Source organism: Pseudonaja textilis, chromosome 2, assembly GCF_049901715.1.
Source record: "Pseudonaja textilis isolate UNSWEBS1 chromosome 2, rPseTex1.2, whole genome shotgun sequence".
Lineage (NCBI taxonomy): Eukaryota > Metazoa > Chordata > Lepidosauria > Squamata > Elapidae > Pseudonaja > Pseudonaja textilis.
In genome coordinates, this window is record NC_141991.1 from 169353939 (window position 1) to 169371441 (window position 17503).

Below are 17503 nucleotides of genomic sequence, written 5' to 3' on the forward strand. Positions count from 1 at the left end.
GACACACTGAGCAAAATGCCACACCCTGAAAAACAACAAGCGGTCCCACTGCAGAGCTTGCGTGATGTGCCAACAGCACACGAAAAAAAAAAAGGTGGTTCCGATATACATTATTCAAAAGCTACTTGATGGTCACACATCACTAAATGAGCACTAACGTCTTCGTCTTGTAACCTTTGAATAATAGGAAAGCTTTGGGGGGTGGGAGTTGTTTGTAGTTTTACTCCTTGTATTTAAAAGTGGTTTGTTTTTTTTAAATGACAAGGTCACTAAAACTCATGCACGCTGCAAAAAACCTCATGCAGTAAAGGTAAACCATCCAAGCAGTTTTTATTAATATTCATAAATACACACAGCAGCTTCATTAGAGATTTCTTTTTTTTTTCCTCTTCAGTTTGAATGTGGAGTATTAGGAGAGCCTTTTTGCATGTCAAAAGTACAGAGCACAGAGGGTTCCCCTCTGCACTGAAACCTACATTTACCTGCTAGAAGTAAAAATTATTTTAAGTGGAAATGATTATCATATATATCTTTTTCTCTCTTCCTTTGAATGTACACAATGTAACAAGAGTGACAGACCTGAAATTACAATCACCAAAACAAACCCAAGATAGTTGTTGTCCACTTTCATTGGCAAATACAGCACAGAGGACATTGTCTGCGAAGTGGGATGTCATCAAAGAGGAGGTGGCGGAGGCTCATTTCCTTTATTACTCTCTTTTAAATTTAGATTTTCTAAAGCAACATCTAAAGGCATAATATCTACACAGCCCATAGCACCAAAATCGGCAACTTCCCCACGTTCATCCTCATCAGAGGATGAGCTTTCTTCCCGCATCAAAGTGGACAATAGAAGCTCTTGAACAAACAGGCTGCGGTCAGCCCGCTCACTCTCCATTGACTGACGCTCTACTTCAGACATCTTGGGATCATTCAACCTGTATAAAAGATGGAACAGGATAGAGCTGAAGAGGATCGCGTGTGTTTCCTTGTAGGACGAATAATTCTAAAAATCCAACGTAAAAGGCCCTGGGGATGTTAGAATTGTTAATAGTTTGGCATTTAATTTGTAAGCTCAATAAACTACCTGGAATTGCTGTTCCAATATGGGTGGCCATACAAGTCTTTTAAATAAATTATGGGGGATGGGGATCAGGAACGAAAAACAAGTCCAAAGTTTTATCTCCAGGCCTCGCTTGCATATTTCCATAAAGGAAAGGGAAAGGGAGCAATAGTTACTTGTTTGATCCTGTAAGCTCACTACTGCTCCACAATTGAGGAAGAACTGGAGAAGATTTTTTTTTTTTTTAAGCAAAGGGGGGCAAGACTCTTTGCCTGTTACACTTTAGTACTCTGCTTACATTTCCTTTGTTTTTTTCTTTCCTTTCAAAGGTCAGTTTTAAGGTATTTGTTTTGGTTTTCTCCTATTTGAGGAAGGTTATCTTTCTATGATCTGAGATGATCTAACCTTTCAGGCTGCTGGGTAGGATCGCTGCTGGCCCCCTGTCTCTGGGACTCCTTTCTTATAGAGAAGCTTATGGTTTAATTGCTTTTTAAAAATAGTTCACATATATATACATTTACTCTAGACTGCATACAGTACTTAAAGAATGTTCAACTGGTTTTTTGTTAAACACAATACAATACAATTAAAGCTTGCAAATCACCCTGCATCCTGAAAAATAAGAGATAAAGAGGGGTGGGGTGGGGGTGGGAATTCAAGTCAGTGGTGGGATTTACTGCCGGTTCTGTGGGCCTGGCTTGGTGGGCCTAGCAGGGGAAGGATCCTGTAAAATCTCCAGTCAGAGGTGGCATTTGCCGGTTCTCTGAACTTCTCAAAATGTCTGCTACTGGTTCTCCAGAACTGGTCAGAACCTGCTGAATCCCACCTCTGATTCAAGTTCCAATTCAAGCACGGAACTCCCAGGTAAATTTAGTTTAGGTGACTGATTCCTGCTGAATCCAAGTCAAGTCATAGGGTGACTATTGTGGGGCAGAAGACATCCCACCAGGAACCTATGCACCATAGGCTCCTTGAAGGAATGTGAGATACAATAATGCAAATAAAGAGGCGTGAGCACCTTAAAGAGTACACAAGGCTTTACAACCAGAATTCACTGTGGCATATACACATACACATAAACACAAATTTGAAGAAGAAAAATCAGAAACACTCAGGTTACATCCAGTAAGTTTGCGGGTAGGGGTGTTAATTGAAATGTATTGAGAAGTATCAATACTTCAATTACTCTGAACATGAAGAGAGACAATGGTTATTCTTTGTGGTCTCTGTGCCTCACTCATGGGTTTGTGCCTGCACAAAACACCAACCTGGAAAGTTCCCCAACTGAGCTTTTGGTGAAAATGCTGCTTCCTTCTTGTTCTGTACCCTGGCCTTGGCTAAACCCCAGTAGTCCTTTCTAACTGCTGCTTTGGTACCAATTAAGAGGGGTGTTCTCTCATCTTTCTGAGTCCAAACCAGATTATTTACATTTCTTTTCATCCCTTCTCTCCTTCTTTTGTCCTCCTTCTATCTCATTGTCCTATCCATTTTTCTCGGCATGCTTGCTCACTTAATAAAAGCCAGTTAGATCTCATCTATTCTTTCCAAACTACCAGATAAACTCTTCCCTATATGTAAGATTGAGAGTATCTTGGCAATGTTTCGAAGAGGTCCCACTCGCCATCTTCAGGCTGCTGTTTTTGGCTTCGTGCTTGTGCAAGCAAAGCGTGATCGGAGCTGCCATCTCCCTATATATATATTTGGTGGGGAGGTTGGCTGTGTTGTCATTTCTTGATTGGATGATGGAGTTGATGTTTGCAGATTGGCTGGCTTCTTACACGGGAAAAGACCCAAACACGCCATATATATGTATACATCTATATATTCCCACTGCTTATTGTTCTGAAGATGGCAAATATTTGTCCAAAGTATCAGCAATATATGTTTCCTACCTTTCAGGCATTCTGAAACCCATGATCCCAACTGAGATGTTCTCTTTGGCAGCTCATACTGTGGCTACATTTCTAGTCAAATAATTCTAGTGTGTCAAACTGGCCAACAAACTGGCCTCTATGCTTGCAGGCTTGAAATACCAAACCTATAATCAGTATTGGAGGTTTCCACTGTTTTCTTGCCAGCAACGTAATCATCTTCAATTCTGATACTGCAATTTCTTGAACCAATTTTATCAATTACAATTGCTCCTGAAACATGGTCGATCCATCTCTGCTCTAGTTAGTAAAATATTAAAAATGTGTTTTTTAAAAAAAATCAAGATTCAAAATCTACTTTTTGGGAATCTCTTACCTGTCCCTTAGCAATTGCTATCTTATTGGCTGCTGGCACTATTTTGTTATCAGCTGACAAACTTACCTGTTCCATCAGCTGTTCATGGTCACTTCACCAGAGCTACAGCAACTTCTGACTGCATTTGCTTGAGGAGGGTCTCTTCCCAACATATGTAGAGTTGGTGGCTTGTCCACACCTTCCATATTTGAAGGTGAAACATTATCAGCTAGATATCCAAGTCAGAGCAGATGCTTACAGTTTTGCTGTTATTTTAACATAATGCAATCTGCCCCTCCTTTTAAAGCTATACAAGGCTACCGTAAGTTTGAGAACTGATAACAAAAAAACGTCTTTCTTTCACTATAGCTCTTCCACTGATCATCTCCATATTCCTAGAACCCATCAGCCTATACCATTGTAGATACCTCTAACATCACTGAATGTGGCAGCAGTGGAAATCTAGGAACTGAAGGAATTTAGCAAAGCCAAGGACTGTAAATATACATGGGATGGGCAACAGTGTCCTGCCAAGAAGCTCAGCTTAAATAGTTTCCCAAAATTCTTTGCATGAAGCAAAGCCATGTGTGTGAAAGCACCAGATGACCATTGAACAAAACAAGAGTCTTGTTTCTTATTAAGTAACAGCTCTGAATTCATCATCATTGTGACTATCCTGGGACTGTTTTCATATACATGGGCCCAACAAGAATTACAGATCACATCTCGACTTGAGTTTGAAAATCAGAACCAATTGGGAGTGAAATGCTGGTGGTGGGAAGAATGTAATGAGACATTCTCCACTGTCACTGATAGATCATTCCCTAGTGAGGTGTGAGTTGATTGAGCCTAAATCCTGGAGAAGCAGTGGATCCATTTAGGCGATCTGAGCCAGAGAGTTGGGGGAATCCTGAAGGCTCTGTGGATTTTCTAGATAACGTGATTGGTGATTCTGTTGAGGCCCAAGAAAAAGAAGAGGGACTACTAACACAATTGCTTTTGAGCACCTACTGCTGTTATATTACATGGAATCCCTTTGGGTTGGAGGGGAACTTCGGGTAATATTTCCTAATAGCAAAGTAATATAAGCATTATTAAATAATATGATTGGGCACAAGATAAAGAGTCACTTTCAAATAGGTAAAGAGGTCCCAATAGTTCTACTTGCAAAGTTAAGATGATAGGTGTGTGTTGTAATTCTACATTTTATATTTGCATCTCCAGATGATAATCTTTCATTGAAAAATACTTTTAGATTAATAGTAGTAATGTTTAAAAAGGAAACATTTTCCTACTTGCTTCTTTATGATGTCTTTTGTAATATTACATTTGATTCTTCATATTTTTATTCTTTGACTAAAAAAAAAAATCCAGGTATAGTCCCCTGACGCTCTTAAGTCATGTGAAGTTGCTGTCCAAATAGATAAAAGGACAGCTTTCACATACAGATCTGCTGAAGAATATGATGCATTCTATACAGATCACTGTGATTATTATGATTGTATATAAAATTTTATAGTGACTGTCTACACATCTAAGCCTTTAGTTTTCACATGTTTTTTTTAACAAGCAGTCCTCAACTGCAACTGACCCCAAAAGTGACCTGTTCTTAAGAAGTGAGGACTATCTCTATTATTATTTGATTCTATTTAAAATAGTTCTCTACACACACATGTGCACATATTGAAATTTAATCCATGTTTAAAGTTGTTTTAAAGTTTACAGTTTAAAGTGTGTGTGTGTGTGTGTGTGTGTACACACACACACACGTTGTTCTTTTCCTTTTTCTAGATTGTTTAAAAAATAAGACATAATATGACTTCAAAATTTATTATAAGTTGATGCTAATAAGAATCAAAGAATGTAACAATTCTTTAAAAACATGCTATAGAAAACGAATTATTCATATTTACTTGTAATAATATATCCATGAGATAAATCATTCCTGTGTTCGTGGGTGGGCTTATTTGGTAAATTTTACACACCCACAAAATCAAATTGAACAACATTTAAAGTTCAGCTCCACACAACTGCCAAACCTTTCATATATATAAACAGTCTTCAGACTGTTGGAATACTTTTCAAAACACATATTCTCAACCTATAGTGTTCTATTTTAGTTTAAGCCACTTGTTACTCTCTGAAATATAAGCATACAGTATCTCCCCAATACACGCAATTAGTCGTGGGAAAAGCACACTCTCCATGTTAGCTGGACATTCCACGTTGAATGAAAACCAAGCTTTGGGGGGGGGGGGAGGGGAGGACAACACCACAATATACAACGGCAAATTTGAAAGCACAGAGCAAAAAAACACACAATCACACTCATCTCACTAGAATGCATTACCTGGCAAGGAGAAATTGTGAGTTCTGGATAGCCTGCTGATTATTTTCTGCATTAGACGTGTTGGTTGTTGCTGTAGATTGTGTAACAGTGGTGGTGACACTGCTAGTATTCGTACGCCTCGTTGCATTGCGTGCAGTCTCCAGTTGTTGCCTTGCTGCCTGTGCATGTTGTCTTTCTAACTGCAGCTGCATCTGCAACTGCTGTAACTGAGACGCCGAAGGACCAGAGGAGTTGAGCTGTCCCCCTGCAGAACGCCTTACACCAGATAACTGAGATAAAAGCTCTGCCAACAAGAAAAGAGAAGGGAGACTAAAATCTGCTCTCACAAATCCATGGCCAGGGCCAGTAGCCAGAAAATTCCTTTCCATTATTTTGGGATTTTACTGCCACTGTATGAAATGTTCCTAACTCCTGACAACCTCTAAGACACAGGGACTCTTGGTAAATGATAATTTCAAGTAACAATATTGATCAGGGCTTTTTCACACAGGCCAGACAAGGAACAATGGATGGAAACTGAACGAGGAGAGATTCAACCTGGAAATAAGGAGAAATATTTTGACAGTGAAAGCAATCAACCAATGGAACAGCTTGCTTTTGGAAGTTGTGGGAGCTTCATCACTGGAAGCTTTCAAGAAGAGACTGGACTGCCATCTGTCAAAAATGGTGTAGGATCCCACTTGGGCAGGGGCTTGGACTAGATGACCTACAAGATCCCTTCCAACTCTGTCAATGTGTATTTATACAGCCATGAATATCCTTGGTTTCTAGAAATTGGTTTTGATTTATTCAGAACACGGTAATGCGCAAGGAAAAGATGCAAATAATTGTTAACCCTTACCAGCTATAGGATCCATGGCTTCTCTATTGCTTGGAGAATACGAACTCTGTGATGATGAAAATCCACCAGTGGAACTGCTAGTAAAGTGCATGTTTGATCTACGTGCGCGGGGGCCACCCAATCCTCGACCTGGGTGAAACATTCTACGTACATGCCGAACACCGCTGGATTCATCGTTACCAATAAGTTAAGGAAAAAGCGTCAACAAAGAGTTGCAAAGAAAGAAAACTTTAGTCCGTGTTCCCCCCTGTTCCCTCCCCATCCCAAGAATCCCAAAGGTGCTTTTTCAAGAGGTAACTGGACTTTCTGGTCCAACACAACACAACAAGAGCAAAGAACGACAAAAAGGCAAATTTTCTACCCTACAGTTTAGACAGGAAAAAACACACACAAAACAGAAAAAACAACCCAAATGAACAGTGACATGTCTCAGAAAACTGACCGAAGGGTGAGAGATCTGTCTGACAGAGAGTTTTTCCAAAGAAGAAAACAATGTTTTGGTCAAAGGACTGGATTTTGCAGTAACACCAGAACAGTTACCAATTGTAGAACTCTTCACAGCCACAGAGTCATCCGTCAGGAACAATAAATTGGCAGAAGCAGAACAATTAAGAAGGTATTTGTAGCTCTCGTCAAAACCAAAATGCCCCCTTTCCAACCTCACAATTCAAGAAAGGATAGTGACATCTCTAGGAAGAGCGAGCCAAACCTCACCATCCTTGCTAGCTGATGAAGAAAGATGCAGTTATCCTGACCAGAAAGTCCAGTTGCCTCTTGAAAAAGCACCTTTGGAACAACCGTGACCTGGATGACTGAGAATCTCCATACACACCTCACCCAAGAACTATAAAGATCAAAAGAAAAGCTATTTAATTAAATGCTACTTAATGGATTCATTTTTATTTTAATGTTATAACAATTAGAAGAAACTTTGGATAAAGGCAAAACCATATAATAAACTATCATTACGAAATAACAGACAAAAGAGAGGCCCTGCCTTGAGGATTTACAATTCATTGAAGGTTTCACAGGCCATGATTTGAAATGTCCATATAAAGAAGCCCTACTTACCCATGGCATCCTCATATCTAAATAAAGGTTTGAATCTAACTTTCTCCTGTATTGTGCTCTTAAGTACCTTGAAGTGTGGCTAAAAAGCACTCATTACCACAAAATATAAAATTATCCTTGTAGCTGGAAAAACTGGGCATTTTTATCTGAAGATCTCTTGATTAAACAATTTGCTCTGTGCGCTTACACAATATTTGGTAAATTAAATCACAGCAGTCAGTTCATTATTGCTTCCTACACCAAAGGAGTGTTAACAGTGGAGATACATAATAGAACACCTAAGTTTAGATAAGTGTAACTAAATTGCAACACTACTTATCGGAAACTATTCACCTAAATAGTTCCCTAGGAACAATACTTCAAATAGGAATTTATTAGTACAGACAGTCCTTGACTTACAACAGTTTGTTTAGTGACTGCTTGAAGTTACAACAGCACTAAAGGAGTATCTTAACTTACTGCACCTGTGTATGGTTTGCCAACTGCACAGTGGCAGATAGGACAGCACTCAAGAGGGTTAACGTCATTGCCCAGAAGATCACTGGTTGCCCTCTCCCCTCTTTGGAAGAGCTTTATAGCTCCTGCTGCCTTAAGAAAGTTCAAAACATTCTCAAAGATCCATCTCATCCTATTACCATCTGGCAGATGGTACAGGATAATAAAAACAAGGACAAATAGGCTGAAAAACAGCTTCTATCCCAGAGCAGTAACTCTGTTGAATTCTTCTGTATAGTACAATATTAATGCAATGTTAGGGATTTTCAATTCTATGTATAGAATGTGAAGGATGTGTGTTTGTGTTTATTTTCATAGTCATAATACAATAAAGATGGTATTTAATTTTGTTGTACGAGATGCAATGACAATAAAATAAACTAAAAAAGTGACTTATGATCATTTTGCATACTTATGACTGTTGTAGCATCCCCCAAGTCATGCCCAAAGTCATACCGACTCATATTTGGGACAAATGCCCATGGTCCCAGGGTCATGTGATCACTTTTTGTGATCTTCTGAGAAGCGAAGTCAATGGAAAAGGCAGATTCACTTAACAACCATGTTACTAACCTGACAACTGCAGTGATTCACTTAACAACTGTGGTAAGAAGGTCATAAAATGAGGCAAAACACACTTAACAAACATTTCACTTAGCAACATAAATTTTGGGGCAACATAAATTGTGGTCATAAGTCGAAGACCAACTGTACATCTATATTCCATCTTTCTTCTAGGAGTTCAACATAGATCCCTTAGGAATCTTCTTTAATTTTCACAATAATGTTGGACTGAAAAGAGACTGAACCAATGCCACTAAAGGAACAATATGGTAAACTGGGGATTTTAACCTGACTCTCCTAATCCAATCTAATGCTTCAACCGCACCTGTTTAGATGACAAGTTTCAAAGTCTTTCTTTAAGTGTCGAAAAATAAACTTCTTATATAGTTAACCATTCAGATTTGATTTGGCACAAAGCGATCAAGCACAGCTTCTTGGACATAGCTAGCAACTCAAATCCTGTTCGCTTGGGACAATGCCTACCCTGTATGTTAATAGAATAACTTCGTTCAAAATTAACTTGTTTAATGCATCCAACAGTAATTTTCCTGTTGTTTCTTAATTTAGGAAAGGATATTAAATCTCTAGGAGCTCTGTGTTCCAGTGTAAGATGAGCTGCAAAGTCATCCGTTACGTGATTGGGATCTCCTCCAGGTAATGCTGCACATATTGGACAAATCTAAAAATGATAAAAAGTTTAGAAAGTCTACTTGCATCATGGTCTTCAACAACAAGAAATCTCTAGCAGGAGCTGCCACATTAAAAAGCACACAAAGCACTTAAGTAAATTGGAATGCTAACTTAAGAGGGCAAGAAAGGTTAAACATGTATGCATGTAAGACTGAATATTTCACCTATCTTACAGTGCTGCCAATCTATGCATCAAATCTGATATATAATTGTTATCCAATTCTGGCTTTTTAAGCAAGAATCTAATAATTTTGCCACTCCTAATTTCCAAAGTGACTTTGCCAGAGCATTATCGAACTAAAGTTTAGAACAAGTGGGGGGGGTGGAGAGAAACCCTCAGTAATCATTTATAAACAGACTGTTGGTTTTGCAGAGACAAAGATGATTCTAGATGGCTGTAGAAAAATGTGGCAGCTGCCACTGATGGTTTCTGGAATGAGCCCATTTCCAATTGGGCTCCATTATGATCTATTAATTTAGGGGTATGTGAATTTCTACTTTAAAGGAGAATCGAGCACTTGGATTAGATGTTTCAGTATGATTACAACTTTGACATCATCATGCAGATTTTTATAACATCCAGTAGCTATGAAACTGCCACCGAGTGGGGTCAACCAAAGCTCTTGAAAGTTGCAACTGCACAAACTGATTAAAGGTGATGAAATAGGTAAGGCACAAAAAAAGCACTGGTGTTTTTAAAATATTGGTAGTTGTGGGTTTGTTTGATTTTTTGGGGGGTAATTTTGTATTAAGAGTGTTATGTATTCATTCACTATGAAGCCAAACAAAACATCATTGGTATCGGTTTGCTGTATTTATTGTGTACTTTATTTTTCTTTATTTCCAGGGCATATTACAAAATAAAACATTAGCCTGCACTACTTTCTACATTTTCATTCTTCAGGATTTCTACATGTTTGTGTATGTCTCAGTATGTCCCCTTCCAATGTGCCCACCCTTCTAATTTAAAGTAAACAGATAAAAAAATCAAATTGGAAGAAGGGGTCTTACTGCCTGCCAAAAGGAGCATCAGTAGAAACCAGAATGCATGCAAACTTTGCATGAGACAGGTATAATATTAAAAAGTCCTCCTTATAATCATTATGTATGAAAGTATCAGCCCTTAAAGCAGCATTAAGTCTATAGCAGTGGTGGCTAACCTTTTTGGGCTCCTGTGCCAAAAATCGTGCGCGCACTTACACGCGCAGTCGCATGCCAGCACCCAGAAGGCAGTGCGCCCCCCCCACGTCCCCTATGCATGAGCGCGCAATCCCCACCCCCGCCAGCCCCTTACCTGCACTGCATCTCATATTTGATTTTTGGCCGGTCTGAGGCCTTTTTCGGTCTCGCAAAGGCTTGAGGAAGTCACTTTCTGTTTTTCCGAAAAAAACTGGAAGTGATGAAACGGGGCTAGATTTAGGCCTACAAAGCTTGTAGAAGCCTGCAGAAGCCTTTCTCAAGCCTTTGGGAGGCCAGAAAAGGCCTCAAACCATCTGAAAATCAACTGTGAGGCGCGCATATGCGCAATGAGGTATGTTTGCCTGCAGCTCACGTGCTGGCAGAAATGGCTCTGCCTGCCACCTGTGGAACACATGCCATAGGTTTGCCATCACGGGTCTATGCTATCACTTTTTTTTTTTATTAAAATGCTCTTACAATGAAGAATAAATCAGGAAAATATTCAAAGGTAACAACATTACACAAATGGAAAGCTCAACATTTTTATTTGATTAATTTAATGTCTGTACCAAGAATGTGTGTGTGTGTGTGTCTGTCTGTGTATATATGTGTATGTATATGTGTATATATACCTGTGTACGTACACACACACATGCTATCAGAATAAAACCACAATGCTGAAAAATGTGAATAAATAATTAAAACCAAGGCTACTTAAACAGAAAAGCAACAAGGCAATAGCTTCAGTGCATTGCTCATGAGAGTGTTCTATGACTGGTCTGCTATTATTGAGAATGCTCTATTCCTGGCCACCATATCTTGAGCTAAAACTATTGTCCAAACTGATCTTACTGCATAGGGGTGTGCTATGGAGGCAGGTTTTAAATTGCTAGACTCTGAAGCTGTTTAGGGCTGGAGAGTATCATATCCTTAAACGGGGCCCTGAAACACTAATGTAGTACTCCTGGGCCTGACACCCTATTATCTATTTTAGCATACAATTTAATAAATGAGTAGCTGTTTTCTGCACTTTGGGGCATTTTAGTAATCTAGCCAAGAAATTGTAAATATTAGGTGTAACTGAAACTAAGCAATCTTGATAGAAAAGGTGGAAAATGGCATGCCAGCCTAAGTTTGGGACCAGCCTTCCTCACCATTCAGGCCATCTGTGCCTCTAATGATAAGGTTTGAGTCAAGGAGAGCTCCCAAGTTATATATCTGTTATTCCAGAAGAAGAACAATCTTCTTAACGGAGCATCTTCCAAATTTCCTGGTCTAAGATTCCTATCTACATTATTTCTATCTTATCTAGGTTCAGGTTTTTGGGCAACTTTCAAGCCTCTATACAATCTTTTTCTGGTTCAGATGGAAAGGAGAAATAGAGTTCAGTGCCATCAGTATACTCGTTAAGACAGTTCTCCAAATCTCTGGATAATTGCTCCCAATGTCTTTATGTAGATATGAACATTAAAAAAAACTCTACAGAGAATAATTAAAACTGCCCAGAATATCATTGGGCTTCAGCTACTAGCCCTGGATGACATCTTCACATCTCGCTGTTTGAGGAAGTTGCACAACCTTCTCAGAGACTCTTCCCATCCTGCTTACAATCTTGGTGAACTGTTGCCTTCTGGCAGAAGATACAGAACAATTAAAACTCGGACCACACATTTTCTGAAAGAGCTATAATTGCACTTTAACAATAAACTTAAGGACCACCATCAGTGAGCTGTTGGACAGTATTACTTGGTCTGTTGTGTGGATGCTTGTGTGGAGGCAGGGAATTTTGGTGGGTGGGGTGGTGTTTGGGGATTGTCACGTGTGTGTGCATGTTGAGTCTGGTCTCTGGTGTTATGTGAATTTCGTTGTATGTATACTGTGTATACATATAATGACAATAAAGAATTCAATTCAATAATTCAATAAACAAACAGTAGGAGAAAACTATTAGAATTAAGCACTTTGGACCAAAATATAAATGTCTCATTGACATTCTCTGGTGCCAGCTATCTTTGTATGATCTTCCTTATATAATCCCTTTCCCTTCAGTTATATATAACTTCTTATTATGAAAAGAACATATATTATTGGAAAAATATATTCTTATAGGAACATCTCAAATGAGTTGAATTAGCTCAAAGGCCATCTAGTCTAAAATTCTGTACATAATGTGTCAACTTGCCTGCTTTATTAAAGCCCAGAAGCAGGACATGAGACCAGTAGCATTCTTCTATACAGGTTCTCTGTTTTTTTAAATTTCTGGGATGAAATTTTAAAAGCTATTTTCATTTACCTGTTTTATAACTTTTATTGTCCATAATATTGGTCTAATCCTTCTTGAAAGCCATCCAAGCTGATGGGTAAATTAAAGTTTAGGATTGTCTTCTGATCATTTTATAACCAGTTGTTCTGTGTCTCGGTTGTTAGGTGTATTTAGAAAGTTAGGTTCTTGTCATCTGCATGAATAAAGTCTGAGGATATTTACGAAGTGGTCCAGCATAGGTAATTGCAGGAATATATTAAGTGGCATAAACTAATTTTTTTCTGGATGCCCCAGTCAAAAAATTGCCAATCAAATTATCAAGAACTATGTGGGGGCTTCCAGTTTGAGTTCCTTCGGCGACAGACAGAAAGACCAGGTTAAATTGCAAAAGCAACAACTAAGGTACCCTGGAATTTAAACTAAAAAAAAAAATAACATCGTTCCCAAAGAAGAGTCTGAAGCAGCGAAGGAAAGTGAAAAGGGAGAGGTTTGGTTTTTTTTTTTCTTCTCTCCCTTTCCCTATACTGACAACTAAGAGACTTCAATAAGAAATCGGGGAAAAAATCCCCTTTGACATCAACAGGCAATTAAGCTGAAAATAAAACAAAACGTCAAAGGGATAATAAAGATTTCTGGACACTAAAAATTTTTATAAGCAGGAAAGGAGAGAAAAAGAATAAAAGGGCAGGATCTGGAAAAAAGGGAGGAGACTGCCTGGAATTAAAAAAAGAATCTACACTAAAACTTCATCAAGACTTCTAAAAGATACATTTTAACTGAAACTTTATAGCTAAACAGTAGAATCCCAGGAAGAGAAAGTGAAGAAAAAGAGCAAAAAAGAAACAGCTTGCGTGTATTTGGATTACTTGGTGATCTTTGGATTCTTGGTTATTGCATTTGAATGACTAAAATTAATCGGGTGGTTGTTTAAAAATTTATACAATGGCACCACTTCTGGATGAATGGAAAATTGAACTTAAAAAGTACAAAGAAGATGCACAAGAAGGGAGGGGTTCTTTTGCCTTCGTTTTTCAATTCTTAGAAATGGAGATTTGGAACTATGAGAAACAACAAGAAACGTCTGCAAAACAAGAAGACTGGGACAAAGAAGAAGCCATCTTTAATGAACAAGCCATTTTATGTGGGGAAGAAAAAGGAAAGGGGGGAAAGAGAATGGAGAATTTAAGACTTAAAAAAACAACCAAAGAAAAGAAAAATAGTTCAAAAAATAAGTATAATATTAGAAAGCAACAGAAGAGGGGAATACAGAAGAGAGAAATAGAGGTAGAGAGACAAGGGGGTAAAAAGGGGAGAGAGAAGTAGAGAGGGAAGAAGGAAAGGAAAAGAAGTTACAAAGGACAGAAACAAGATATAGAGAAACAGGGCCTATTTAGAGATAATGGGTGAAAATTTAACTGAAAAAGGGATTCTGTAAAGGTACATAAAATTGTATTGTTATATTGGTAATAGAAATAATTTTAGAAAATTGGAAACAATGTATGATTAAAATGAGGGATAAAATAGTTCTTGTAATCTAGGGAAATGTTTGCTAATAAAATAAATGAAATAAAATAAATGAGAAAATTGAATTAGGAAGGGATGGGAACATTTTAATTAGTTAATGTTTTATAAAATATAAGTGAAGTGGGGGATTAATTATGGAAAGCTTATAACTGTTCCCATAGAAGTATGATATTTAATTGAAAAGTAATGTTAAAGAAGTTAAGATTTTAATGAATATTAACATTAATGATAGAACTGAATTGGAATGGAATGTGTTGTTTTAATTACATATATTTATAATCTTTTTTTTTTAAAGAATATAGTGTGTATTTTAAGAATGTACCAAGCAGAATCCGAATGGAAATTATGTATTATATTGAATGTTATAACTTTAAGGTATATATTAAAGCTTAAATAAGAGTTAAATGGATAAAATTAAAAGATATAAAGGTGTCATACTCCAATCAGCAACTACAGGAGAAACTTTGTTTAATGAGAAAAGATAATATGAAATTGAAACAGGACAGACAAAAAGTATAAATATAATGATTTGAATTGAGAGGAGATAATTAAAATAAAACCGAGAAAATTAAAAGAGGGGAGAAGCTATGCAGAAAATGTAAAACAGTAATAAGATATGGAATAGAACATAAAAATGAGCATGAAATTGAATTTGTGTCTGTATGAAGAAATGTAACCCAGGATTACGCTACTTTCAAAAAAGATGTTTTATTTGTATTTTTTTGTGAAAACTCAAATAAAATTTACAAAAAAAAAAAAAAGAACTATGTGTACCATCCGGTAAAGCACTTATTGAAACATGTGAGGAGTCTAAATGCAACAGCATAGGAAGGGTAATATAGGTTTTATAGGATAACAGGTATTTGTGTGATAACGTAAGTGAAATAACATGTGGCTGGGGGGGGGGGGGCATTGCCAGCTCAACGCCTCTCGTGTCAGGCACCTGTGGTGGCCTGAGCACTCTGCCAGCAAAAATGGGCTCCTGAGCTCCATTTCAGCTGTGACAGCCACCTGCAACCCTCTACCAGCAAAAATGGAGCTTGGAAGTGCCACCTGTGGCCCTTGCAAACTCCATTTTCAACTGTGATGGCCTCCAGCAACCCTCTGCAGGCAGCCCTCCCGAGCTGTTTTTGCTGGCAGAGGCACTGTGGCCCAGTCCTTTGCTGTTTCCAGGGAGCCCCACTGGGCCAGATCTAAGCACCCCGCGGGCCTTATCTGGCCCCCGGGCCACACCTCTGCTCTCAAGTGACCACATAGCTAGATTTCTAGGATGATCCCTCGAAGTCCCCATAAAGTGCATTCACTGCTGGCTGTCCTCTTCTCTTTCATTCTGCTTTTCCCAGTATTATAGATTTCTCAAGTGAGCTGGATCTCCACATAATGTGTCCAAATGTAATCATTTGAGACTAGTCATTTGTGCCTCAAATGAGAACTCTGAATTGAGATGTTTTGTGATTCAGTTATCTGATTTCTTAGCTATTCATAGTATTCAAGAATCTTCTCCAACATGCAAGTTCAAAAACAAAATTCTACCCCTGCTTTTCCAAAATCCAACCTTTGTTTCCACAGAGGGCCAAAGAAAAAAAAAATCATTGCCTGCACAATTCTAACATTCGTACATAAAAACTTATCATGGAATCCCAGTATTTTTTCCAAGGCTTTCACTACTGCCTTACAAAGTGAGAGTCTGCATTTTTCACGGACTCTGCTTTACTCTAACGATAAACCTATTTCTCATAATCATACATTGTTTACAGAATAGCAAGCCTTTACCTTCATCCAGAGTTCATTTATAGTTTCCCATATAAAAGCAATAGATTGCACCAGCTATATTTGGAGATAGATCACTGCAATGATTCTTTTACCTGTTGTTACCTATTTTAAATGTAATGATTCCATCACCTATTGTTTTCCTCTAACAGGACAACAGAAAAAGTATGTGTTTTATATTATTTTAAGGCATTTATATCTCTCAAAACTGGGCAAAGAAATCTGGGCACCTCACAACAAAAAACATGAATTTCTGTTATTAATTCAGGAGTATGGCTATTATAATTACCACTTCTGTTGATGTTTCTGCGTGTTCTGAAGTAACATGTTCTTGAAGAGATGTTTCCGTATAACCCATTTTTCCACAATATGGACAAGTAAAAGACTGTGGCTGCTCTACAGAGAAAGCTTCTCCACCATAGTACAAATCTGAAATAATAAACAATATGACAACTGCAGTCAAAACAAATCATCACATTGGAAATATAGAAAATATTCTTTTTAAAAAAAAAGTTTTTAAAAGCTATTTAGTTCAACATACAATTTACTGAACTAAACTTTGAATATAAAACAGCTAATATATAGCATTCAAAAGTAAAATAAACCACATATAACCTCAGCTAGCCAACATTTTTAATTATCCTATTTTTCCCCACTGTAGTTACATGCTATAATCACATTATTTTAAACTATAAGAATCAAGGCTAATGTTATTTATAACCTAATTTTTTGTACTACATAAATAAATCCAACCCTACTGAATATTGTAGCATCTACTTTCTCTTTGCTTCCTGTATTGAGAGCACATGAATGCCAGCAACTATTAAGACATTTTGAAGTAATGATATACATCATTATTTCCTCAAAATCTTACAGCATTTAGACAGCCTGACTCCTAGGGAAGATTCATAGCTAAACAAATAAGAGAAAATTTCAAGCTAAGTTTCAAATATAAATAGCCACTCTTCACCTTTTTTCAATGAAATACTCACAGTCCAGAGATTATAACCACTTGTTCAATGTCTATTCAAAGTTAACAGTGATGCTTAAGGAGTAGTAATTATGACCTATCCTGGAAGTTCAAACAGTGACAATTTCCCAACGGTTGCAATCCAGGTACTTGGTGCCAGGCTTGCAATTATGATGTTGCAGTATTCTGTAGTTACATGACTGCAATTTCCAATGTGATTGTGATTTCTTGCTGGCTTCCCTCAAGCAAAATCAATGGGGAAACTGGCAGGAATTTGGAAGCTACCCCAGCCACATTTTCACCTATCTGTGCTCTGTAGCACCGGCCTGCAGCACCCCATTCTCTGGAGAACCTCCCCCCGACCCTGTTGCCTGGAATTCCAGTCTCTTCCTGTTTAATGACTGATATGGTCCTGGGATTATGACAGCGACCAGGACAGCCATTGCTATGCGATGCAATTATATGATATTCCACTACGTGACAACATCACTTTGTGA

The 17503-nt window shown here is 37.9% G+C and overlaps 1 protein-coding gene across 4 annotated transcripts in view; it reads right to left on the reverse strand.

Annotated features, from left to right (window-relative positions):
* Window positions 1–305: 305 nt before the first annotated feature.
* The window catches only part of KCMF1 (potassium channel modulatory factor 1), a 57643-nt gene continuing 40445 nt past the window's right edge, over window positions 306–17503 (reverse strand). For 3 of the 4 annotated variants that reach the window (XM_087926411.1, XM_087926412.1, XM_087926413.1), the window contains exons 3-7: window positions 16326–16465; window positions 9199–9289; window positions 6481–6666; window positions 5640–5922; window positions 306–938 (exon numbers count right to left, since the gene is read on the reverse strand). In XM_087926411.1, the coding sequence (XP_087782537.1) occupies window positions 677–938; window positions 5640–5922; window positions 6481–6666; window positions 9199–9289; window positions 16326–16465 (962 nt within the window). In that variant the 3' untranslated portion in view covers window positions 306–676. Of the gene's footprint in view, window positions 939–3376; window positions 3489–5639; window positions 5923–6480; window positions 6667–9198; window positions 9290–16325; window positions 16466–17503 lie in introns of all 4 variants that reach the window. The other variant, XM_087926414.1, reaches the window with a different exon arrangement.